General features: G+C 40.2%; 1 protein-coding gene across 3 annotated transcripts; it reads right to left on the reverse strand.

The window, feature by feature from the left end:
- Positions 1-1507: 1507 nt before the first annotated feature.
- On the reverse strand, positions 1508-25107 carry vsig8b (V-set and immunoglobulin domain containing 8b). 3 transcript variants are annotated; one of them, XM_037098612.1, is made up of 10 exons: positions 24988-25042; positions 9538-9558; positions 8779-8936; positions 8377-8457; positions 3946-4115; positions 3620-3821; positions 3223-3375; positions 3011-3133; positions 2727-2865; positions 1508-2637 (listed from the first exon to the last, which is right to left on the reverse strand). In XM_037098612.1, the coding sequence occupies exons 4-10, from the start codon at positions 8447-8449 to the stop codon at positions 2403-2405; spliced, it is 1095 nt and encodes a 364-aa protein (XP_036954507.1). In that variant the 5' UTR covers positions 8450-8457; positions 8779-8936; positions 9538-9558; positions 24988-25042; the 3' UTR covers positions 1508-2402. The 3 variants fall into 3 exon arrangements, with proteins under 3 accessions (XP_036954507.1, XP_036954506.1, XP_036954508.1); XM_037098611.1 differs by lacking the exon at positions 9538-9558 and having other exon boundaries at positions 24988-25107; XM_037098613.1 differs by lacking the exons at positions 8377-8457; positions 8779-8936; positions 9538-9558 and having other exon boundaries at positions 24988-25095.
- Between the last annotated feature and the right edge of the window lie 1117 nt (positions 25108-26224).

The raw sequence follows: 26224 nt of genomic DNA on the forward strand, positions 1-26224 counted from the left end.
GAAAGTGGCAGCTGCAGGTTACAGCCTCCGTTACAGCACTAGTTGTTAGATTAATAACTAGCTTAGTGGCTGCTTTGCAAAAAAAAATTGGAGCAACACAACACAAACAAGGCAATTTTGCAGCGGCTTTGGTCTGCAAATGAAAATTCTTCCAGGAGGCAAACACACAAAGAGGACGAGAGGCTAAATCAACTTCACTGTCTCACAATTGTCTGACTCACCAGCAGCTCCAAAGATCTGAATTTGTATTGATCCACCAACAGCCCTGAAACTAGCCCGTCTATAATCAGCGGGCTACGAAACAGACAGATTGTTTGTCTGACTGTGTTTATGCACAGATCAGAATTTTCAACAGCTTGTTTTGCATCATAATGATCCTCTCAAAGATAATTGACTGCTTTAATATAATCACATCTAATTCTGCAGGTCCAAACAGAATACGTGAGTCCATTAAGATGCTAAAATATATCACATTCAATTAGAGGAGCAGCAACTGACACTTCCACACTGCAGAGGAAGTACGTGTTTCCTTAAAGGAATAGTTTGAGGTTTTGGGAAATGTGGTCTCCAGAGAAAGACGTGAAGGTCCATAACACTCTCATGTTGGTGCAGTAAATATGAAGCTGAATCAACAGGCAGCTTAGCTTAGCATAACATCTGGAAACATGGGAAGCAACTTGCTTGCGTCCACAACAGAATGAACCAGCACTTAAGTTCACTAATCAACACTTAACATTGTTTTTTATTAGGGATATAAATGAGGTGACGTTTCATTTCTGGAGCTTCACCGTAAAACAACGCTGCAGCATTATCCTAAACAACTGAAGTAGCTGGGGATGGAAAAAAACAACCAAAACTACATTTAAACTCTGCTGAATTATCTTTTAGTACTTCCTGTTTGCAGGACCTGTGGATGTACAGACAGCTATGACTGGATTACTTTCATACTGAAGAAAACTTAAAAACATGATTTTTCTAAGGCAGGTTCTCCGCATATGAGCAGCGTCTTTTTTTAAAGGATTTCTAAGCAGATTTAAGGAGTCTTCATCTCCTCCCTCCATGCTGATGGAAAGTCAGGTGAAGTTTCATAGTCCACAAAACATTTCTGGAGACTTGTTTTAAAATGGAAAACAACCAAAACAACATATAAAACGGCTGCACACAGCTCATCCGGTTTAATCCAAGTCTCCAGAAGCCCTGAGATCCCAAATTAGCTCTGCAACTACAGTAGCAACAAGCACATGACAACTATGATTAACCTGGTGCACTGATCTTTTACAGGAAAAGACGCTCACCGTCTGTAGAGCACCGTGCTAATTTACTTCAAATGCTAACATTTCCTGCAGCTGCAGCTTCAAATTAAAAGCATCTACCTGGTGAAACAGGAGCTGGCTTTTATTTTGAAGTAGGCTAGTCACAGAAAATGCTTTGTAGTTGGTACAACAGATGCATTTACAGAGAAAAACTATCAGTCCAGATATCATCGAGCAAAGGATGAAGCGTTCACTATCAGTTAAAAATGTTTTTAATTGTAGTCATATGTTAAAAAAGTCATACACTGATTGAGCTACATGTGTCATAGAAAAAAAAGCAGCAGTAAAAATACAAATTCTTTGCTATTTACATTTTAAATAAAGTTTAAGCATAATCAGTGTAATAATGACTGAATCCTGAGAGGACGTTGTGTCGCAGTGCATCATGGAAGTCAGCCAGGTGAACACTGAGTCTCCTGAGCTGACGTGAGATTTAATGTGTTGAATACCAGCACCAGCACTCCCATAATTGTCCGATTAAATATGTTCTATTGCACCATTTGTCACATACAAACTTTTACCAGCTTAGTCAACAAAATGAAGCGTTGGGATTATATGTTTCTGCAAACCACGTCTGCGTAGATTTATATGTTTAATATGTATCCGAGCATGAACTCACTTGATGTTTTTAACGAGGCATCAGGTTGTTTTCCAGCCGCGCTTGTGGCAACAGAACTAAAGCCAAAACACGATGTAGGAATGAGGATATAAATAAGAAGGCAACGCCTGCACACTCACTGCCACAGAGGTTTAATAAAGGTGTTTCGATTCCCCTTGGATCAAACTGTTTCAGCTGTTTGAGCGATCCAACCCTACTGAAATGGATTGAAATGTTTTCTTTACCGAACGTCTGTGGTGTGGAGTGCAGTTGTAACCATCTTTCCTAAACCTCACCAGATCATTAACCACAACACAACGCTGAACATTAAATATAATGAACACATCGGTGGATTTACAGAAACGTACACTGCCAACGCCTATTCTAGAGATTGGGTTGTACTTCAAGAGACTATTCTTTACAAAGAGTCTTGTTTTCTTCAGAGGGCGTAGTTTTATATAAAAAATAAACACTAGGTGTTCTGACTGTAGTTACACAGGGTATCCATATTCATGGTCATACTTGAGGGGAGCAGATTTGTCCCCGACAGGAGAGGACACGTTACTGCCCCCTGTGTAGATGGCACTGCGACCTGACGCCCTGGCATTGGGCATGTGGTTCCTCACGGAGCTGTAGTGCACCCCGGGGTGGGTCCGGTACCCCAACACTGAACGGAAACTGGAGTTTCTGCTGGTGGGTCGGCTCTGTGGGGCCTGGGCGTCCTCCCTGAGGAAACAAGTCACACTCGTCTCAAACACGTTCTTATTTCATGGATGTTGGAAAATCCTCTCCAGCTCTGAAACCTTATTATATACCTTATTTCATTGGCGATCTCTTTCTGATATTTGCGCTTGTGGCAGCAGCAGATGAGGAGCCAGATGAGGAGCAGGAGGAGGAGCAGCAGCAGGAGGGCTCCAATCACCGCTCCTGCTATGACACCCGCCTTGTTGGTAGCTGAAGGAGAGGACATGGTCTGTGGTCATGAATTCCAGCTTTAAGAGGCTTACATGTGGAAATATTTGGCAAGGTAAGGTTCCTTTAGGGCACAAAAGTGTTAAATACTTAAGAGTAAAATGAGATGATAATATCATGGACTTACGGTTATATGCACGCAGTGCATATTTACACTGAGCTTTGCCGACAGCGTTTTTCGCCTCACAAACATAACTCCCAACGTTGCTGTCGGTGTGGTTCTTTATCAACAGCTCCCCCGTCTGTGGGTCTTAATGAAAGAAGACAACGTTCAGTACAAATACGGCATCATGAATGTAAAACAGAAAAGCCTTTTTGTCCGCTGAGTTGCTTCTTCACCTTGGACTGCAGTGGATGGTATTGAACCTCCAGTCTCTCTCATCCACACATAGCTGAGAGGAGTGGATCCCTGAGAGGACTTGCAGCGGAGGGAGACCGGGCCACCTTTCTCCTCAGCTCCCTCCACCCAACACTTGGGCGCTGTCGGGGGAACTAGTGACGGGAAAAAAATAAAAAACGTTTTCAGAGTCAGGCCTCAGTGCTTTGGCTCATCATGGTGAAGGGTGTGAGAGGAGAACAATCTCAATTTTGGCTGCAGAGAAGGGTGTGTTCACTGACTGAGACTGGAGCAGAAAAACTCTCTACATTCCATGTGAATGAGAACAGCTTTTGAAAGATGAATGAGACGACTGTGAAAATGAACAGGTAAAACCGGTAGAAAGGAAGTCTTCCTCACCCATCACTACCAGAGTGAGTTTTCTTGTGTCAACACCCGGCGCCTTCTTGACTTTACACTGGTATGTTGCTGTGTCTGAGACCCTCACATCAGAGATAGAGATGGAGGCATCGCCCAGCTTGGGGTCCCCTGTGAACTTCAGCCGGCTGGAGACGCTGGGATCGCCGTATCGGTGCGTCTGACCTCCAGTGAACGATAAGATCTGACATGCCGAGATGGCGGTGAGTGATGTCACTTCGTCAAAGCAGGTTTTTCAACCAACAGAGCCCAGAGGGAAAAGATATCCCCCTCTCTAACATGTTTATCAGGTCTGTCCTCAAACCTACCAGTTTGTCCTTCTGTGTCATGTCAGGGCTGACGTTGGACCACTCAATGTCCAGCTCTCCTGTGTCCTCAGGGCTGGGTGTGTAGGTGCATCCAAGGTTCACTGTCTCCCCCTGGGCCTTCTGAGTAGTCTGTGGCCCTGAGGATGTCACCACCATCGCTTTTGTCACATCTGAAGGGTTAGAAAAATTCAAACTTGTTTCATTCATCTGAGAATTCAGACACTAATTTACTTCTTTACTGAAGTAAAAGTACAAAAACCACATTGTGAAAATACTCCACTACAAGTCCTGCATTCAGAAAAAAGTATTATCAGCAAAAATGTGTTTGGATCAATACCACTGCTGCATTTAAGTGCTTTATATACTGCTGGCTCGTTTAATCGACAGTAATGCATCATATTCTGTAAGATCATCGTATGTTTGCGGCACAGCTGTTCTGTGACAACCAGGTTTCTCTAAGAGGTTTTATGTCAGAAGAACAGCCTGTATTCAGCTAATCCAAGAGGCTTCTTCAGTCTTTACTTTGTTTAAAATGAGCTCCATATAACAATTTGTAGCAATTTGCGAGTAATAATCATTTTTTTATTGGCCATATGTGAGCAGATTATAAGGTGATGTGAAAATGAAACCTTCCCCATCTCTCTTGGTTACTGCTGCTGAGCGTGGGTTTCTTTGTGAAAGACTCAGGTCAGATTTTGAGCAATTTATTCACTTTCTCAAAAGCCGATGACGGAGACCAACAGTGGCTAACATTAGTTTAGAAATGACTTTAGATTCTGCCTTCCAACACCACACAGAAGTTCCACGGAGACCCTTTAATAAGGAGAGTTTTCTCAACACATAATCCTTCAGTTCATTCCTAAACATTCAAAAAGCAATCAATCTGGAGATGCATGCCTTTTACTGGACACTGAAGCTGCAGAAGCAGAGAGCATAAAATGTAAATGTGGCCCTGGTAACCGGCCTCACACTTCGAAGTATGATGCAGTAATTGCCCCTCTACCATCAGTTCTGGAAGCGCCCCTGCAGCGCAGTAGAGCGAGAAAACTCAGAAAAGACGGAGGGTGGTTGGACGGGTCATTTCTACGTAGGGCTACATATCAACATTGAAACTTTTATGGCACAGACAGAATCCTGGCTTGTCATTCGATACCAAATTTGAATACCTGAGGAGTTAATCTCATCATCGTCAGTAAACCGATAAGCATGCAACATGCTTGTTGTGCCAAGATCTGATAGTGCTGGAGACTGGCTGTCTCGAGGCATGCAGTAAAAAGAGTTCACCACACGTATGTAAGATGTTATCTTTTGTTAAAACAGATATCATTCAACAGTTTCATTCAGCAACCGTATAAAAGTAAACTAAAAAATGTTAACGATACCCAGCCTTACACCCAGGACTGGGGCTTGAATCCCGACCAGGTACCAGGATTGATTTGTTTCACACAAGTAAGATAATTTATGTAACTGTATGTAATGTACACAACGTGACCCAACTACACACATATATTAGCGTTGGTATTTTAACTTAAAAGTACTATCTTCTCCCTAACCACACCCAAACTGTTTTACATCACGGCTAAAATTCATAATGTTTATCCACAAGCTTCATTTTGAAAAAGTCTAACTGGATGTTGCATAGTTATTATTGGTAACTTGTGCACGGAGCCCTTCACCTGCAAAACTGACACTAGAGGGGTCGGTAGAGCGTCATAGTTCGAAGCTTAAGGCCACTGACCAAGCTCTCGTATTCGACACACTCATGGTGGACAATTTAAGAAAACAGGATTAAAATTAATGCTGCAAATCCATGAATATCTCCTCATGGGGGTGGGTGTGTTAAGCTAGTAACGCTAATGTAGCCTGGAGCTGATAACCACTGCAGAGATGAAGGGCAGCTCACTTCTTTCTGACTCCAGCCCACCAATTCTTTTTCTGTTTTCAGACTTGCAGTCTTCAGCCCCAAGTGACAGTTTATCAGACTTCATGCAGCTCCCTCTGGAGCCACAAAACACTTTATACAAGTACTTGCACCAAGACCTGTAAACAGTCTATGATGTGTAAAATTGGTGCAGTTCTCCAAACAGTATACTCCTTGACTTAATGCATTTTGTCCACCACAGATTTCATCCTCCAATCCTTCTCCCTCCGATTTTCATAATCATCCATCCGGGCCAAAAGACAAACAGAAAGAAAAGACAGAAAGAACTTTCTCTCTCTCAAACACATTAATATCTTCTCCTCTTAATAACATTCAAGCTCTGGGCCGGAGCTGGTAAACAGTCTCCGAGAGGAGTAGGTGCTGATCTGAGACTAATTGGCCTCTTAAGCCAAACGGAGGAGGATTTACAGCCGGAATAAAAGTGAAAGAGGTATTTTTGTGAAAATGAGTTACATATTAATTTAAAAACTCTTGAGGCTCATTAGTTGTCAGGAATATATTAGTAAATGATGATGAAAACTGAATGGATGAGCAAACATGAAAAATGCACTTGACAAGTGGCAGTTAAAAGCTGCCTCTGAGTTGACACACACCCTGCTGACTCACTGTTTATGGCCACAGATTTTAATTAATGCTGATAGCTTGACGTTTGTAAAAGGAACACAACGCGATTATTATCATCACGTGAAAAGGCTTTTTTCAACAGATTCATCCCATTTAGTTATTCTTGTAACGCTGTCATTCAATTTCTCTGCAGCAAATTTCTTTTCACCATTTCCACATTAAGATGTTAAACATTCACTAAATATCTTAATGGAGCCTATTGATAAATCAAATCAGCCTCTCTTTTGACAGCACTCATCATTAAATTCACTATAGCACTCAGAAAGCACTTCAATTCCGCTGCAACAAAACAAACATGTCGGAGGTTTTAATGAAGGCGTTTAAATGGCAGATGTGATGTATTGAGTCCGACAAAACCTCAAATTAGTCACTCAAATGTTTACCACGCTAGAGCCCTCTTGGGTTAAATGCTGCAAAGGGATGGTGTGTTTTTTGTGTAGAACTCAGTCACTAAACTTCCCACAAATAGCTGCAGTTATTCAAATCCTGTGCACTTCCTCATCAGCACTTACAATAAGAGCTCAGATATCACTTCCCGCTCAAAAAGGTGTCATTTGTATGAAATGGCCAGAATTCAAAAGGTATCTGAGGAACTGTAGGTGGGCAGCATAACCGATTCCTGCTGCTAAAGATCCTCTTTGCCCTCGCTATTTTTAGCTATCATTAGCAAGAAGGTTTTCATTGCAAGCTTGGACGATGACGCAGGGAGTCATTGAAGTCAACACCGCTCAGCAATCACTGCAGACTGGGACTGAACGCAGTCTCTGAGACCGACGGACCTCCGTTTGAGACAGGGGATACAGTATGGAGGCGATTTACGACAGCTCTGACGAGGATTTTGATTTTGACGGTCGGGGACGGGAGAGGCATGAAGCGGCAGAGAGAAGAGTGTCGGACATCAGCAACTGGTGAAAACAGCGTGTAGAGTCGGAATATTTTCATATCTTACTCTGTGAACTGAGGATTTATTTGGACCAAACCAGAAGTGATTGTGGAAACAAGCCAACACTGTTTGAGATTCGTTTTATTTTGCTTATGTCAAGTGTGTGTTACGATGAGTTAACAAGGCTATTAAGTGCTTCTTAGCTCGGTAAAAGTAAGAGAGTTGACTTCAGATGGTTTGGTGAGGAAAATACTGTGAAAATATTTCCTTTTGTGAGTTTTTTTAAAAACTGACACAGTACATGGACATGTACAACATAACACTGTTGTTTCTCCACATTCTGTTGATACTGTTTTAAATTAGTATTCTGGACCTATCTTAGGTTCCCCTTCTATGTTTCCCTTTTGTGCTTGTTTGTTTACATCTGCTCTGTATGTACAATGCTTGCTCTCCCTCAGCTGCATGCATTCAGTTTGACTGTACTTCTGTTTATGATGTTTGTGTAATATAACAGGCAGCTTAGATGGAGGCCAGGGACTAATTCCTCCACTGGGGACAATAAAGGCTGTCAGGGTCATACTTTTGAAAATGCACAATCCAGTTTGACCATGAACATGGGAAAAGAAAATAAAGAAACTATGAATGTTATGCAGTGCATCTTCCAGCCACCCTCATTATATGTACATGGTTGATTTATTGGCTGCAATGCAATTCATCTAGTGGTATTACTGCCGGATCATCAGCTAAGAGCATGTCAGACTGCCCAGCATGTAGTATGAATCACAATCAGACCCAGAGAAAACACCTGTACTGTTAGAGATCATATATTCTCCACTCTCTGGGATCATAATATTGAAGCCTGCTTGTAAACACGGCAGTCAGTGGATGAAATAGTACATTCAGGAACATGTCAGATGTATTTACTCTGGCTGCACTAAACCTAAAACACAATATCAAGAGAAGGAAAAAATATCAGACTCACCTGTATTGAGCTGAGTGGTTAACAGAAACAACAGAGCCACCTTTAGCCCCACTCTCCCGAACACAGGCTCCATTAAAAACCCTGAGAGAAACACACAGCGAAGAAATGATTCAGGCACTGCAGAATATCTTTGAATGCTTGTATGCTGTCTCTAATTTAATTTAATGGAAATGGAAAGACCTCAGCTGAGCTGTTGTCCTCCACCTCTCTTTAACAGTTGTTATTCATCTTAAATCGAACGTTCACCTTGGAACGAAAGAACTGCTGCCTATCGTTTTATTTTTACCTCTGAGGTTCAGAATGAATGTGGATATAAATGTAGACAAGCAGAGGCAAAAAAAAAGTAAAACTCTCACTCTTCAGTACAATCAAACAAAGAAGAATCAAAGAGCTCTGACATACCTTAAAGTTAAAGAATAATCCAAAGTAAAAGTGCGTCCTCTCAGGCTCGGCAGTGCGTCAGGACTGGTGAGCTTATTTTGTTCTCGGGTGAAACTCAGCTGCAGTTACAACGGCCACACCCACTTGGTCCATAGTGCACCTGCAGGCCACACCTAGAGCTGGAAACATTTCATCACTTGTCAAAACACCTTCTTCTTTTTTTAGTTTCTGTTCAATTATTTACCATGATAATACAAAAAACAAGATTCAGAATCCAGGAAAAAGAGTTAGGTGTCAGTTGTGCTGTCGGCATTTGTTTTCTAACCACAGATTTATGGACAGTAGCTCATGACAGAGATTAATGATTACCTGAAACTGCTGAGTAGTTCAACAAATATGTTGCTGCACCGCTTTTAAAAAAGGGACCATATGTAAGATATGGCAACAGATTTAGATTAAAACATTTAGAAAATTAACATCAGATCAGAATGAGAAGAAACAACGGTGCTGACATTATTTCCACACAATTTCTTTACTTTTTCTATTCATACAGATCAACAAACCATTTACCTTATGCTCTTTAACAGTCATTTAAATGATCATATTATTTTCTCTATTCTCTCTATAGATAGTATAAGGTGGTGGTCACAGTTAAACAATGTTTTGAAATGTAAAAGTATTTCAACAGTCAGATGACAACAAACTAATAAACACAAAAACAAAAATAAGAGTCATGAGATGACAGAAGGCATTTTACATTTAACATTTGAGTTTCCTTACCTGCAAAATCCACCAGGACACCTGTGGGACATGTGCAGGTAGGCAGGGTGAAGATAAAATTAAATAAATACCGTGAGAATCGAAGATCCAGCTTTTGATTATGATGACTGAAATGGAATGCTCATTTCAATAAAAGTTTTTATTATCTATTTATAACTAGACTTGAAAAATGGAACCGTACATCTCCTGAATTCAAATTTCTCATTTACTGAGCTAAGATGACTCAGCGCAAAACATGATTTCTTCAAACTCAACAGAAGCGATTAAAACTCACCAAACTCTTGATTTATCGTTCCACAATCACCTCTGGTTTGGTCCAAATACATTCTCAAACCACACAGTTTGTATGTAGTTCTTCTCTCATTTAGTTTAACAACTGAAGTAGATGGGAGTTGATTAAAATGTCAAACAGCTACAGTGCAGATTTTGGGTGTAAATAACATCTTTTTTTACTCAGTTTATAACCTCAAGGCTTCTGGAAATTTGGTTTTCACCAGACGAGCTGTATGGAGGAAAACATACATACGTCTCCAGCTGCTTCCGCTGATTAAGAGAAAGCTGCAATGTTTTTTTTTTACTGTGAAGCTCCAGAAATCTTTTGTGGACAACAAAACTTCCCATGATTTTCCTTCAGCATGACTGAATTTTTCATCTTCGGGTGAACTTATCCGGTAAGTCTGAACAGGTCTTCCCCGACACACCCGTGCAACACACCTATAAAAACACTCTCGTTGTTGTTGACAGACGGCGCACAGGACGTGTTGATTTGTATTTCGTTGCCAAAACAGTGACGGCGGTGCAAGCTGCGGAGCAGCTCCAGCATCTGCTGTGGTTCTCAGGCTGTAAATAAAGCCTTTATTAGATCATCAGTAATTTGAAACTGTTAGAGCTGCTGTATGTGAACCGGCCGACAGTATCACAGCTTCCTATCAGCTGTAAATGATTTACCAAAATGAAGAGTTATTACAGTTTATGTAATCCGTTTTAATGTACCAAGTCTCACTGTGGCTGATGATCCAAAAAATGAAAAGAAAGACATGTTCAATGAAGTTGGATGGGCAGTGAAATGATTCCATATTGATCGTATGAGAGTCTACAGTATGTGATGTGAGCATGGAGCATGACGCTGGCCATTAGGAAACTTAAGTGCTGGGTTAATGCAATCCTGCCAATAACGTTCATTAAGAAGATGAACAAATTAGTGACGCTCTGCATGAAACATGATCAGAAAGCAAATCTGAAATCCGCCCCAAACCCCCCTTCTCTGTTGTTGTACGCTGTGTGTTTGCAAGCCATACACCTGGGCTTCACGCAGCGACTGTGACTGACACCTGATCTATAAATCTGTGCAGCAAAGTGTTCGTGAGTGATCCTGAAAATGTCAGGGTGTGTGTGAAGCTTTGCCGTGTGGCTGTTTAACCAGCAGGTGGTTAATTGCCCCACTCCCTCCCCCTAGTGATAGAGGAGGTTCTGGCACCGGAGCGCTGTGCTGAACAGACTGTATGACAGGACAAGGCGGGACCAAAACAGACAGCACCGGGACAGACCACCATTAACACTGCAGTAGAGAGAGTGTGAACAAGCACGATGAATACATTTGTGACCAGAGCGGCCTTTTTGTCACTCAGTGATTTCTTAATTATCCAACTTAACTTTGGGGGGAAGAAGCTAAACTCCCTTGCTATAAGGCAGGCACTTTCTCTAACCCTGTCTATTTTCCTAGAATTGGCAAAGGTAGCCTAATCACACCACAGGGTAGCAAACAAACCACCTTGACAGATGTCCAAATTACAAGTAAACAACCGAGCATGGGAGGCAAACAAATGACCAAAGAAGGGAGGGGAGAGGCTCCAGAAAGGCTGGGCTTGCCAGCAGCCATACTGAAATAGCACAGCAGCGTGAGTCACGGCGTGTCAATGTCAGGGAGCCAGTTGGGCACATATATTCGTCTTTTTAAGGTGGAACACCACTGGGACAAGGATGGCGCTTCTGGCAGAGGGAGGCAGTCACTCAGCCCCTCAAAGAGCTACGTGAGTGGAATACAGCCAGCACACCATATTCATGACCCCTGAATCTCTGCAATTAAACGACCGCTCCGACAGTGAAATTGATTTTTTTTGCCTCCTTTACAACAATCAGTCATTATTCACAGATGTCCTGCCCATCATAAACACACAGCGTGGATGGTGTTGGTTACAGCACGCAATAATGAGAACATATATGGCAAGTGTGGCCGGTCATCGTCCAGGTCTGACTGTTGTCTTGTTATACTGTGAAACTGGTCGTATTAGTTTCTCTCTCCAAGCAGGGTGCATTTTTTCGGCTGCTCCTGCCCTGCATGCTTCCATGTGTCATGCTGCAGAATAAATAATAAAAGGGGCAACCGCAAAGATTCCTCCCAGCCTCTATGATTCTTTATCTCAGTGAGTAACCCACTGAAGGAAAAGGGCACATCTACCATCAAAGCATGCATGAGCGATGCTGGACACAGCAGGACAAAAATCTCATTTGGTTGCATCCTATGTCTCATCCTCGAGTATTAATGATATTAAAAGTCATGCACCTGAAGGCGGTATTATCATGACTATACATAGGAATTCATAATATGGATTTTTTTCAGTTGATACTGAAAACAGCTAACTGATAATTCAACATTTTAGTTTCTCAAAAAGAAGTTGATAACCTGTAGTTTATTCACACCTGAGGCAGAGAAACACTCAGATGTAGGGAGCAAAGATGGATGATTTAATATTTCTCATCTGATAAGATTTGTTGTCTTAAAACTTCTAGACTTTATGCCTGCCTGAGCTCCTGCAGAAAATGTGTTTAGAATTGCTGACTTTCAAGGTTCAAACAGCCACCGACTGCAGCAGAGGTTGTAAATGATGTGCTTGTTAAGCCAGTGAACTCTGTTTGGCTTCATATTAGTGGTTCTATTAATGGTTACAAGTTTTACCAGTACTAGGGCTGCAAAATACTAACAGATCTATTCTATTTCTTACCTTTTTAATTATACTGTTTATTTTTGCTATTGGTTTTGTCTTTTGAAATATTCTGTCATTTGGCTGCTAGGACAAACAAATTTCCCCGTCTGTGGGACATTAAAGGATTTCTGATTCTGATTCCCTGTAAAAAAAAAAAAAATAAATATGAACAATAATTGCAACATGTATATATATATATATATAGACACGTCAGAAAAGACAGCACATTTCTGCAGATGACTTCATGAGCTACATTGTGCCTCTGAGCGTGTTTTCCAATAATCAGCAGCTCCCTGAGCTAATGTTAGATACAGTTTTGCAAGTATTGAAAGTAAACATTGAAGGTTTAGTGTTCGATCAAAACTTTTGCGCGTCACTTGATTACCATCCTTGCTCCTGGCAGACAAAAACAAAAGCTTTATTACCTCGGCTTGTATCATGTCTGATTTTAGTCGATCATTAACACATCGGGTGTGGAGTTAATCTGCATGGTCAGATGGCCTGCAGCAGACCAGCTGAGTGTTGTCTTTAGCCGAGCAGTTTGCTGAAAGTGCCTTTACTACGTAGCGATGCATTTTATTAGGTATGCGTGATATGGATTTTTTTCAGCCGATAAAATAACCGATAACCTGACTCTCATAGCTGTGATAAGATTTTCTCTTATTGTGTGTAAAGTTCCTCATGTAAAAAAGAACAGTAATGACATGTATGTCTCATGTCTACGTTGCGTGGCTCTACACAGGCGCAGCAGTTTGACGTTATGAGTATGACATCAGCGTGTTTGTTGTTGTTGTTCTCTCTTTTCATTGGCTGCTCACAAAACAACTCTAAAAGGCGCATAACACCACCGACTGTGTGAAGATGCTGCACTTGTTAAGTCATAAAACTATTAATTGCCAATAACCAAGTATTTATTGTGCATCCCTACAGTGCAGCTTATTAATTGCCAAGACTGCTTTACTTGACATTGCACTTCCTGCCATGTGAAATACTGAGCAGCCCTTACCAGTACCAAAAAGTAACAACAATATCAGGCTGACATACATCATGCATCCCGTTTTCCTTTTTTTTTTTCTCCATTCACATAATTGACAGAGTATATAAGAGCAGACGTGGACAAAAAGGGGAAGATTACCTCTCACCCAAAAAATACAATCTCATCCCACACTGCCCAGGCTGAAATGTGTGAAGGGTGAGCAGGGTCACTACATGGAACGGGCACTGAGGTCACAAATTGTACTTTTTTGCTCCAGAAAATCACATCCACTGTGAATCTCTGTGGACAGTTATGGAGAGGGGTGTCTGTACATCTGACCAAGAATGTGTGCCAAAACCTTATCCTGTGCATGCAGACAAAAGACTTCCTGAGGACGGAAATTAAACAGATGCAAGAACCAGAAAAGCTTGAAGGTCTTGTTTCAATGACAGCAGGCTGCTCCTCACGACTGCTTCAACTTCTAACCTCCAAACATGAAAAGGCAGAAATTCTGCATATGAAATAGGAGAGTAAACGGGAATTCATCTTGTATTTACTACTCCATCCCTCCCTCGGTTCACAAGCTGCCCACCCACATATCCCCCTGCACACTCACACTCACACACACTCACAGAGCCTTGAGCAATATGAGCATGGTGGACCCCATAATCCAATAAGTTGTGCTTCTTGTGCTAAACCCAGTGAAATCTGGCACACACAGTGAGACCATGGAGAGTGCGGTCCCTTAAGCCTCGCTAGCAGGAGCGGGATGGAAACTGTATTCTCTGAAAAAGAATCGTCAGATCTCTCTTCCCCTCTCCGCCTCTACGATTGCTCAGATCCCCCCACACACACACACACTGGGGAGTTATGATGTAAAGATGTATTTAATGCCCTATTCTCTTTTTATGACAATATGAATTAAGAGAAATATTCCTTTTCGTACTAGCCTGTTTCATCAACTGGAAACATGACTGCTCTTTTTCGTCAGTCAATAAAAAAAACAAAAAAAAAAACAAACACGTTCATTTGGAGTGGAATAATTTCTGCAGGATTGATGCTCAGTCGAATAAATTCGCATACATTCTTGGCCAAGCTTGAAAGCAAACATAATAATTCATAGAGTAACGGCAATTTCCATCAAAACCCTCACAATAGTTTATGGGGGAAAATTTGCATTCTTTTGATGCTCTTTGTCTTTGTTGTCTGTCGCAGCAACAAATTAGCGAACTCTGTCGTAGTCACACAGTTAAAGTGAACGCCGGGCAGTAATACTAACATGACGCTGTGTTGCAAACAGGAGACACATCAGTGTAATTAAAGACAACACTCATGCTATCAGACAGTTAGGGAGGACACCCCATACACTGTTGTCATAACACAAAGCTGCGTATCTGCACTCTGTTCTTAAATGTAACACAAACCAACATTTTGGGGAAAGCGCTTACTCGCTGTCGAGGTATAAAAACAAGTAACTTGGTCACTTGAGAGAAGAACATCATCAAGCTGTCTGTAGTTGACATTTTCATCAACGTATTGATCTGCTTCAGCCCCCACATCTTCTTTTTATTTGCTCCATTTCCAGGTTTGTCCTACTCCTCCTCCACTTGTTATTGCTGGCTTTAGTAAAAAGAAGTACAAGTATTAGTCCTAATCGCTTCGCACAGCTTCAAAGGTTTGTGAGATTTTTACTCCTTCGCACGTTCAAGGAAAGATCAAGGTTTCAGTTAAATTGATCAGTCCAGTGAGATGGTTCACAGGTCTGGTGTTACCAGCGAGACTTTGGGATGAACCAGTATCTGCCTGGCAGATTATCAAGGCCAATATTCAGCATCTTCTATTATTGTTATCAGCATTTTGTGTGAGAGTGCAGATAAAAATACATTTTAAAATGCAAAACTTTGCCTCTGAAGCAGCACCATTTCTCTTTCTTGTAGTCAACACTCTGTGGCCACAACACTAATTGGTCACACGTCACAAGTACCAGTTATCAATACTGAGTAACCTGCAAAGTAACTAGTAACTAGTAAAGTTAAGAGTGGAAGTAACAAGTAGCATACAACTGAAATACTTAAGCAAAGTCCTTGAGTAAATTGTATTTAAATTGTTACATTCATCACTGCTTATTCAAAATTTTGAGAGGATATTTATTTTTACTTATATATACATATAATGTTTCTGCATATTATCCATCTCCTTGGTTATTAATGATAAGCATCGGCCCTAAAATAAAAATTAACGTATCAGTCGATCACTAATCGAGATACTCTACCTTTCTGCACATATTTGGATAAGCTGAACTCTTCCTGTCTTTATTTCATCCATGACTGAACATACTTCATCCAACTATGTACTATTTACATATTTTGTTGAAAATATGAGCAGGAATTATTAATTTGTGACACTACAATAAGCCAATGTTACAGAAACTGGATGGTAAAAGTATAGCAGAGCTGGAGCAACATTGGCACAAACTCATGTTTGTGTCACCTGCTGAATTTAAGTCCAATATTCACTCATCTTGTGGCTCTGTTAAGTCTCCATCAACTCCCAAAGGAAATATCTGGCTCCGTAGCAGCTTAATGCTGCAACATATTCATCTTCATCTGTCTGGTTTTTATTTGTTTTTTGGAGCTTTATCGCAGAAAACAGCTGCTCATTGCAGATGGAGACTTGATTGACAAGAGTGGGTAGACTGCACCACAGCAGTTAAAAAGGGAATTCCAAATTCTTTTTTAAACTCCTTTAAAAAATAGAGGAACTGTCAGGATGAATGAATTTCCAAAGTCACAGCTGAATATTTCACTGATTTTGACAATCTAGATGAGACAACATCTGTAGCAGCTTACCTCTTGAGATTTCAGAGCAAGACGTCTCTTTGAACAAGACTTGTGTTCCTGGTTACAAAAACAATATTATTTAACAAGAGCTCTATCTGAAGAAACTGTTTCAGTAATGTTGTCAGGCACATAAAAAAAACCTCAGCTTGTCAGTGACAAAAACAAGCACTTTAAATGGACATAACTTTAACAGTTGTCTCTAAGGATTACATTGAAGCCATTGCAGCTGTGCTGAGGCGATCCACTGAACCAGTTCCAAAGCTTTTGGTGAGCATTTATCACTTACACACCAAAACATGTAAATACAGGGTCCAGACTTAAACATACAGAATTTCCCTTTAATTTGAGAGCCATTTTAAATCAAAACAATGAGCTGTAAGACACTAAAAAGCTTCATACAACTACTAAGAATGATCTGCAGGTGATAACTGTCTCTGTGGGTTTGTCATTGTGAGCGACCTTTCACATTAAACAAAGTCATCTGATTCATTGTTTGTACAGAAATATTAATTAAACATATTATTAACCGCAGGCTAATCCTGACTGACTTTAAATCAAACTGCCAAGCCCAGACTATCTTGTTAAGAAGCAAGAATGAGCCCGAAGACATTAAAGTGACCTTACATAATACTCTGAAGGTCTGAAACTTCTATCCCTCCCTCTCTCACACACACACACTGTCTCTCCAGATGAATGGCTGGTGTGGGTGGATTGGTCGCTCTGAATTGAGCCGACCATTTGAACTGGAAAGAAAAGAGTTTTGACACAAGTCTGGTAGGATAAAGTGAGAGAACTCGAACAGAAAAACTTGATGCTTTTCATCTGTGATTCTGCTGAAGTGAACTGTGAACCTGAACCAGAGAAGTTCCCGCTTCCCTCCACTTAAGTCGGACAGATGGTGAATAACACACAGCTCAGTGAGAACAAGGTGGGCAGGACCATCCCGTCTGTGCTTTCTCCTCCACTGTTCAGATGAATATTTAGAAACGATAACACAAGCTTGGACAATAGGTGACACAGACAACATCCCTCTTTTTTTAGTTTGCAAAATGTTTGAGGCTTCTCAAAAGCACCATGTACAAAATAACCGTGCAGATGCAGTGGCTGGTAGCTCCTTCACATTTCTTTTTCTGCTTTAATGCTAATGTAGTATGATGATAGGTAATGCATTCATCAACATTAGAGAAGAAAGTACAGGTTTTGGATTAGGAGCTATGGACTTTGAGACGATCTCTGCCCACGGCATCCTTTTTTTTTTTTTTTAATCTAGTTTTATACCTCTTTTTTAAACTTGATAAGCTGCTGGAAATCCAATTTCCTTGTGGGAATCATCCGAAAAGGATCAATAAAGAGAAGTCTAAGTCCAGTCTAAGTCCTTTAACTGTCCAACACAACTAGCCAGACAGCTCCACCAAATAATCCCAGGACATATTTACAGAGACCTGTCTCCACCACATCACCCCAGAACATATTTACAGAGACCTGTCTCCACCACATCACCCCAGAACATATGTACAGAGACCTGTCTCCACCACATCACCCCAGGACATATTTACAGAGACCTGTCTCCACCACATCACACCAGAACATATTTACAAAGACCTGTCTACACCACAATGTCCCAGAACGTCTTTACAGAGACTTGTTCCTTTCGTTGTGATGTGAAGATGTCAACCATATCACCATCTTGTTGCTGCGCTTTACATATACCCCGATTTAACTTCAATAAAATCTACGTATATAAATCACTGTATATATGTTCTATACGTTTGCGCAGTATCAAAGAGTTCACAAACATTCCTGTCGTTATGCAACCCTGTGCTGTATAATGACAAATAAATCTTGAAATGAAATAATCATGTCTTAAAATAAAAAAAAAAAAACAGTCACAGGAAACTCATGAGAGACAAACAAACCATCTCTGCATCAATAATACATTTATATTAAGTTGTCAGTTGGAAAAAAAATGTGGTCTTCTGTTAATAGATTTTGATGCTTTAAGGTTATATAAGACGATAAGATCCTCATCAGAGACATTATTTTCTCTGGCATGACACATCAGATTAAATTAGATAATTAAGCTGTATGTCTTGGATTTGTTCATGAGTGGGGATAAATAGAGCAGGCGGCTGTGAAAAGGACATGTGGTCTCATTTGTTATGTTGCAGTTGAAGCATTGTTCAAGTAAAGTTCAATATCCTGAGCGTGTATGTGGGACAGGGTACTGTATGCTCGTGCATGGGTCAATCTTCATCAAGGCCTTTAATGAGTGTTTTAACGACTCACTGGGCAAATTAGCTCAGAGGATTTTATAAGGTTACAGACACACTGAGATGTCAAGCTGTTTCTTTTAATCTTTAACTATTTATTTGCTATTTTATGTTTTGTTTTTAATCTTTTATTTCCAATGTATTTCTATGCCCCTGTGAAGCACCTTGTTATACCTTGTGTCTGAATGTCGCTGCATAAATAAACTTGCCTTCAATCTGCAGTGTTAGACGGGGTATCTTATTGATAAATGTTTGATTCTCCATTTGAAGTTTCATCAATATAAATATGATGCATTGTTACGATGCATTATACAGTCATCCATATTGTCTATTAATGATTAAAAATACCCAAAAGTCATTCCTGAGCAAAACGAAAGCCTTCGTGTTAAATATTATTTTGGTAAACACAAAATCATCCATAAAAATCATACATGGGTGAAAGTCTTAAAGTTTTTTAGATTAAATGCCATCTTAGTATCAAAAGTACATGATGCCTCTTTTTTTTATCATCTAGCAGTGATTGATCACTGATGTGGCAGATTATCAGATCTGATTTTCAGCATTTTTCTGATGATTGAAATCAGTGTTTTGTTTTTTTTGTAACCCAATTCTCATAAAAACATACTATTTGGCTCTGATGCATCATGACATCTGTGTGGTTGCTGGTAGCCAAAAATATCAAATAAATAGGGAGTATAAATATAAAGAATCAGAAAATGGAAATACTCTACTTTTCACCAGGAACAAATTCTTCTTCATTCCTCTAGAATGATGAGGGTGATTTTGTAGGGGAGTGCATTTTATCAAACAATCAAAGCAGGGCCTGCCTTGATTGATCGATTGAACAAGATGGTTCTGATTGCTGCACGCAGAGCCTGTATGCCACAAACAATAACCTCCATCATTTATCCAAGAGCCCTTAAATCAGACTAATATGAAACACAGAGTAGTTTGTTTTCGTATCAAGCAGCAAAAATGTACTGTCATGATGTGAGTTTGCCTTACTTGACATCGCACAGCCTGTGGTGCACCTTTTGTCATGCGCACACGGCGATGAGATGCTGAAACAGTAAACTATTCAGCCCTGACAAGTACTTCAAAATTGTACTTAGAACTGGAGCATAATGGTGGGCCGCACTCCAAAAGCAAACACCTATTGTGTCATGTTACGATGCAAAAATGTAACTAGAATCCTTCACTGACTGACATCGTGCTCGAAGTGTTGCTCAGCCTGCCATGCTCAGATTATGATAATGAATAATTAACGATCCTAAACATCAAAAGAGCCTTTTTACCTCACAAAAAATGACACAAACTTAATTTATATTACAACATTTTTACATTCATAAAACATTTTTTTCCATCCAAAACATCTGCTGAGCCAAAATAAACCTTACGGTGGGCCACATTTGAAAGACAAACATGGGCACTCGATCCCACAACCCTGCTGCCTGAAACACTCACCAAGTATGAGGTGGATATATTATTATCACTGTTAATTATTTAAACTGATTTAAACAGTGTTCAACAGATTAACTACAGTGACCAGCTGTTTCAGGCCTTTTAAAAGATTCAGGTCTTCAGTTGGGACCAGTTGCCTCAGGGCTAAGAACTACTAACAGGCTGTGAAGCTGAAAAGTTCTGAGAGAAAAACTTTAACAAGAGCGGCCTTTGGACTTTTAATGGCATTTGTTAACAATATCAAAAACATCACCTTAAAAAATATATTAAAGGAAAAACAATCCCCTATTTTTTAACAGGTGATGAATAACAACATTATACTGCTGTGAATGTGCACTTCAGTACAACTGCTAATGAATAATATGAATTATTACATGAGCATGTTCTATTCATTCATCTCTCTGTTTTGCAATTTAAATGCACATTCTCTATGTTGTGTACAGATGATGGGATGTTAAAACATCTCTGGTATTTTCTATAACTCTCTGACCAATTAGTGTCCCAGACATGTCAAACGCACACGTCCCAGATGAAAACCCCCACTGTTGCTGAGTAATTTCAGCCTTCTTGCTGTTCTGCCAAGCGTGCATGAATTTTACCATTCATGGAATAAAGCAAATAAATAAATAAAATCTGTTTAAAACGTTAAAATGTCTTTCTAGTCTAACCAGGCAAAGCAATTTACCACGACAACACTCGTTTCACATGACTACACAAATTATCATAACATTATAGAGAGGACTGCATTAAGGAAAGTGTGCATGAATATTACTGTAATGTATTTAAATTATTAAAAATTTACATGTTGCATAAGATATTAAAATGGAAATCATGCTAATTGTTCCAAAATAAAATTATTAAATATATATACCCAACAGTGATGAATGTTATTGTGTTTTGAGAGCAATCAGGGAACTTGAGTACACAAAGAAAGTCTCATCAGCTAGCCTCTAATTAATTAGCTCAATATTTCTATCTGCAGTAATCACTGCATTGATGAAGATCTGCAGAAGCCCACTTCTATCCCTGTGAAGCACAATGCTAAAGGTATTTCAGGCTGACCGTTATTCATAAATGTCATGAGTTATAGATTAGACTGGGGAAATACAGAGCACTCATTACTTCACCCAATAAATGAGTTATTGAACTGGATGTAAATATAGCAATGAGATGTGGAGAGGTAATTGTAATCTATAGATGACACATCATACAAGGAGCATTTCTCACTCTGGCTTGTTGTTTTGAAAGAGAAAAGGCTGGATGATAATCACTGTTATCAAACCGTCACTGCCACTCTCAACACAAGACACATTCTCATACAGAGACTTAAAAATCAAACGTTCTGCTCTTAAAGTTTCAAGTTCACAAAGCACTTCAGCTTCATAGCAAAGCAGCGTTACAGCATATTAAGCCGAAATCTTCCCTGCAGCCACTATGCTAAAAGAATCAGCACACTTGATCGTGTGTCAAAGGTATAAATAACGTCTTTTCAAATCAAGTTGGCATCTCAAGCTGAAACGACAGTCTCGATACCTCCAACACGTGCCCAAGCTTGTGTGTGCTGATGCTTTTAGCTTAGCAGCTAGAGTGAAGACTACAGTTTAAGCAAGTGTGTAAATAACTTAACTTTCAAATCAGTTTGGGATCTATGGCGTTTGGACTCTTGGACAAACTGAATGGAGCCATTTTCCGTTTTTAAAACAAGTCCGCAGATACTTCAGTTCCAATGCTGTTTTGCTGTGAAGCTCCAGAGATGTTTTGTTGACTACAAAACTTCACCTGACTTACAAATCAGCATGGGGGGAAGTAGATAAAATGACTGAATTTGCTTCTTTTCCCACACCTGTTCCTCTAAAATGACAAGAGCAGACAGTTTCAATGAGCCGTGGGGATGCAGGTCCGTAGCTACAGTAGTTGGCATGAATGATGATAGGGAGTTTTTGGACAGTCACACCGTGGACTTCAATCATGTCAGTACAGGACTGTTTGTCAACTGAGATGATGTGTCAACAAGTGAGCGTTGGGCTGTCCCATAGGCAAAACTGAGCGATACATTTCATTTCAATTTCAATTTCAGTTGGAACTGTGAAAGATGGAGGTAGGACCCAGATATTTGACATGTCAAGCCCCAAAAAAGGCCAAATGACCAAGCAGCATTGTAATGGCACTACTGTAAAATGTGACGTAAACCTACTTGTGCTGATGCATCGCTGCTCGAATTAGCAAACAAGCTCTGCTGAAAATGTGGTTTTATTATTTATGCCATAGTGTGAGCTGTGCCAGACTGATGCTGATGTTGCCACAGTTCTTTGGTTGCCAATAGAAGTCAATAGATGCTAAAGATTACTTAACACCACTTAACAAACAGCAGAGGAAGAATCTGCGGCAGAGACAGAGCCCTGCAGGCACAATCCCAGCTGACACGAGGTTCAACTTGTTAAAGGAAGTCAAACCTCAGTGATCCACCAGAAATCCGCCATCTCTTTTTTCCTCTACTGTGTAACAGCATTGGCTGTGTAGTCCCTGTGGTAATAAAGATGGGTTTTTATCTTTGTCAGGATGTTTCAGGGCACTGTGGATGCCTCTGCATGCTTCTGCAGCACTAATGCCACCATCATTCATGCAGTAACAGAGAAGCCCACAGCGCTGAGCCTGAGGGAACTTCTGTCAGAAGGAGGTCTCAATGCAGAAAAAACTTAATAAGAGCAATACATTAGAGCCGTTTATAATGGCAGTGTTTGTGGCTCTGCTGTTACATGCAGTACGTCGGAATAAATACATTTAGAGGCGGAGAGCGAATTCGACAAAGACAATCAGGGAGGTTAAAGGGAACCAGCACAGGCGCCAATTCATTGGGTTGCCAAGCTCATTATAAGTCGCTTAGTTGCTGGTGATGTTTTTTTGGGCCTGTCTCTCATTGCTTCCTTCGGCTTGCTCCCATATCTTCTGTCTCTCGTATTAATACAGCCAACAAAACACCTAGTTTGTCCTGTTCTGGGAGCCGTCTACAACCCTGTTCTCTTCCATTCAACCATACAGCATAAAAACATGGCTGATATTATAAATCAAATAGCGAGATTGATGGAGTTTTTCAGCTACTATTAATGCAATGCCAGGCACGAAGTCAGTGATAAATGGGTAAAAAATACTTAAAGTTTGATCAAGGACTGGATTTGAAATCAAGAGGAGGTTTGTTCAAAGGCACTCTGCAGATGATGCATGCGCAAAAGTGCAAAGATGTTCTTCAACATGACAGCTTACACGGATGACAATCCTGTCCTTAATATAGCGAGAGGAACGATGTCGAAAATCCCTAGAGTTTGGTTTATAAAACTGCTACTTTGTAAAGTAATACATATTGATATCCCCCCAACATGGGAGTCAAAAACATGGACGCTAACTGCAAACGGGTGTTTGAATGTTAAGTCTTTGAACTTTCAAGCACTGACGGCAGCAGATATGACAGTTAACGGCACTTAACACAAAAAGGCAGGAAGGGTCGGCCCCAACACATATTCTCAAACAGTACGTTTACATGCACAGCTTAGTCAGATTACAGCCATAGTTCGACTACGCTACTCAATCAGACAACTGCAATTGTCTGAGTATACATACTGGTGAGAAAATCGAATTACTGGCCAAAGTATGTGTTACCACAGTACGATAGGTGGCGCTGTACCCATTTCAACTAGTGGTAATAGAGCCACCTCCAGCCAACCTTTTTCCTTACCAGCAACAGCAAACTCTGCCTCAGCATTCAAGAAAGATGGCGTACGAGGAGCGAGACAAAGCTACATCTTTTCTATAGGGTGTATATGATAATTACACAGACTAGATGCACAATTGCACTCTTGCTTGCAGTGATTTCGAAGGAAAGACGCCGCCATCCTTCTAATCTATAAGAAAAAAATCTCGAGCCTGCGCAGAACGCAAAATCCTAATCCAATGTGATGGAATGTAAACATGCAAGAGTAATGTGACTATCAATCAAATAATCTTGGTATTTTAATCTGACTATGAGAAATCCGATCCGGTCCGATTTTAGTCAGACTAAGGTGTATATATGCATCTTAAATATCCGATCATAGTCGGACTAACCCAGTAATTTGGTTTTCTTGAGTGTCATGTAAACAGACTGAAAGTCTTCTATTGAGCACAGATTAACTGAATTAAAGTGAAAATGACAACAACAAATTGCATTTACTGCACATTTCACAAACACCTGGAAATGGAGCACACTATTAGTTCAACACATTTCTCCTAACAGAAACGTATTCATACATACAACTGGCAATATGACTGACTGACATGCTTACAAACAAAAAACAGTTGATCTGAGGCCAAACAATCCGCACAACATGCATGAAGTGATGATAAATCAAATCTATTACACCATCTCAATAACTTATCAGAAGTCAAGAGCCACCAATAAAACTCAAATACAGGCCCATACATGCTTTAAAAGAACCAAAGACACTTTCAGCATGCCAAAGAGCAGGTAGATGTGAAAGCCTACTTGAGCAGATGAGGTAAATAAAAGCCACGTCCACTATTCGAGGAAATACGTAAACCACCGAGCCACAGAACGGACTTTCAAAATAAAACAACTGGCTCTACAGTGATGTCAAAACGTACTTCTTCAACAACTGATACTCAGTCGTATCACTGCTCACATCCAAGCACCACTGTTACCTCAAATATTAGATAACATGACAATGTTATATTTCTAACGGCATGCTAACGCACAGGCATGCTAGCTAGCTAGACGTGAAAGGGCGCGCCATGAACCGCAAGTCAGGCAAACTTTAGCTATACATATATATATCTTTTCGCATACACTTAACACAAACAACTTTTTAAAACAGTCAAGGTAAAAAAGCAACGTTTAAGTGTATTAAATTAACTTAATAGCTACTTACATAACTCCAGTTTACAGTGGACGTGAAGACGTGTAGCACAGCAAGCTAGCAAGCGAGACTTCAGCTAACGTCAAGGTTGGGAGATGGTATGGTCCGGCGTAGGGGTGTCTGAAATCATATTGCGATGTTTTTTTCCGGCATAAATATGAGCGATATGGTTGTTGATATTTAAGAATAGGGTGAGGAATTATAAATACATGTTTCCACTCCTCCAAGCTGTTGTTTTAACTTATTTTGTTGGTCCAAGTCTTAATTAAGGGAGACAGAGCCCCCCCCCCCACCATCCCCTCTGGTTTTAAGGGTATAAATATGTGATGTTTTGTTCCAGAGTCAAGTGTTCCTGCCTCCCAGTGATCCATCAGACTACATCTGATTTCTGCTCCTCTTGATTTGAAAATCAGAAAAAAATGACAGTGGGAAGAATCTGACAGGGTTTCTTCCTATTTCACATATTTTATTTATTATGATTGTTATTATTTTCTTTTGTTCCAGTTTTGTCAAGTCAGCATCATGTCAGTCACACAGGCAGCTGTCAAACCACTGCAGTGTCTTTGAAATGTGCTTGTGTGTGTGTGTGTGCATGTGCATGTACTGGTGTGTGAGGCGACCGAGGCGAGGACATTTGTTCTTTATTTCCTTCCACAGAGCTGCACTGACTTTCCTGTTTTTACCTGTAAAGTGGATCCTCCGTGGACACTGGCACACTCTCTTTAGTGATGTTTTATTACTCAGGAAACAGCAATATGACAAAGGTGCACTGCTTATAAATCTTATACATTTAATTGTTATTTGCCTTTTGGTTGATTTCCCCGGCGTGGGAAGCAGAGTCCACCGAAGAATCAGGGGAAATAAATCACAGAGACAATGAAACAATGAGGTAACATCTCTAAAGAAAGCATTATATTACTCTTACATCATTCAGTGTGTCATGTACAGCATGTTTTAGATACAAGATACAGACTTAATCTAAGTTCTAAATTTGTGGCTACAAATATAAATATTACATTAGGCTGTAAGTGTAGCAGACATTCTGTCAGAGGAAGTAAAAATGCAGCTAAAAAGGTCAAGCTGTTAACTGGGTTTATGCTGAAAATGATTTCGTGATGTTAATTAAATCAAAACCGGCTCTGGGATCTGCTGTTATGGGTGAAGAAGTAACGCATAAAATACACTATATTACAGTAGATTGTGGAATAAATCTTTCCATTTTTGGTGTGTATGATATCTAATATAGGAT

This window comes from Acanthopagrus latus, chromosome 5 (genome assembly GCF_904848185.1).
Source record: "Acanthopagrus latus isolate v.2019 chromosome 5, fAcaLat1.1, whole genome shotgun sequence".
NCBI lineage: Eukaryota > Metazoa > Chordata > Actinopteri > Spariformes > Sparidae > Acanthopagrus > Acanthopagrus latus.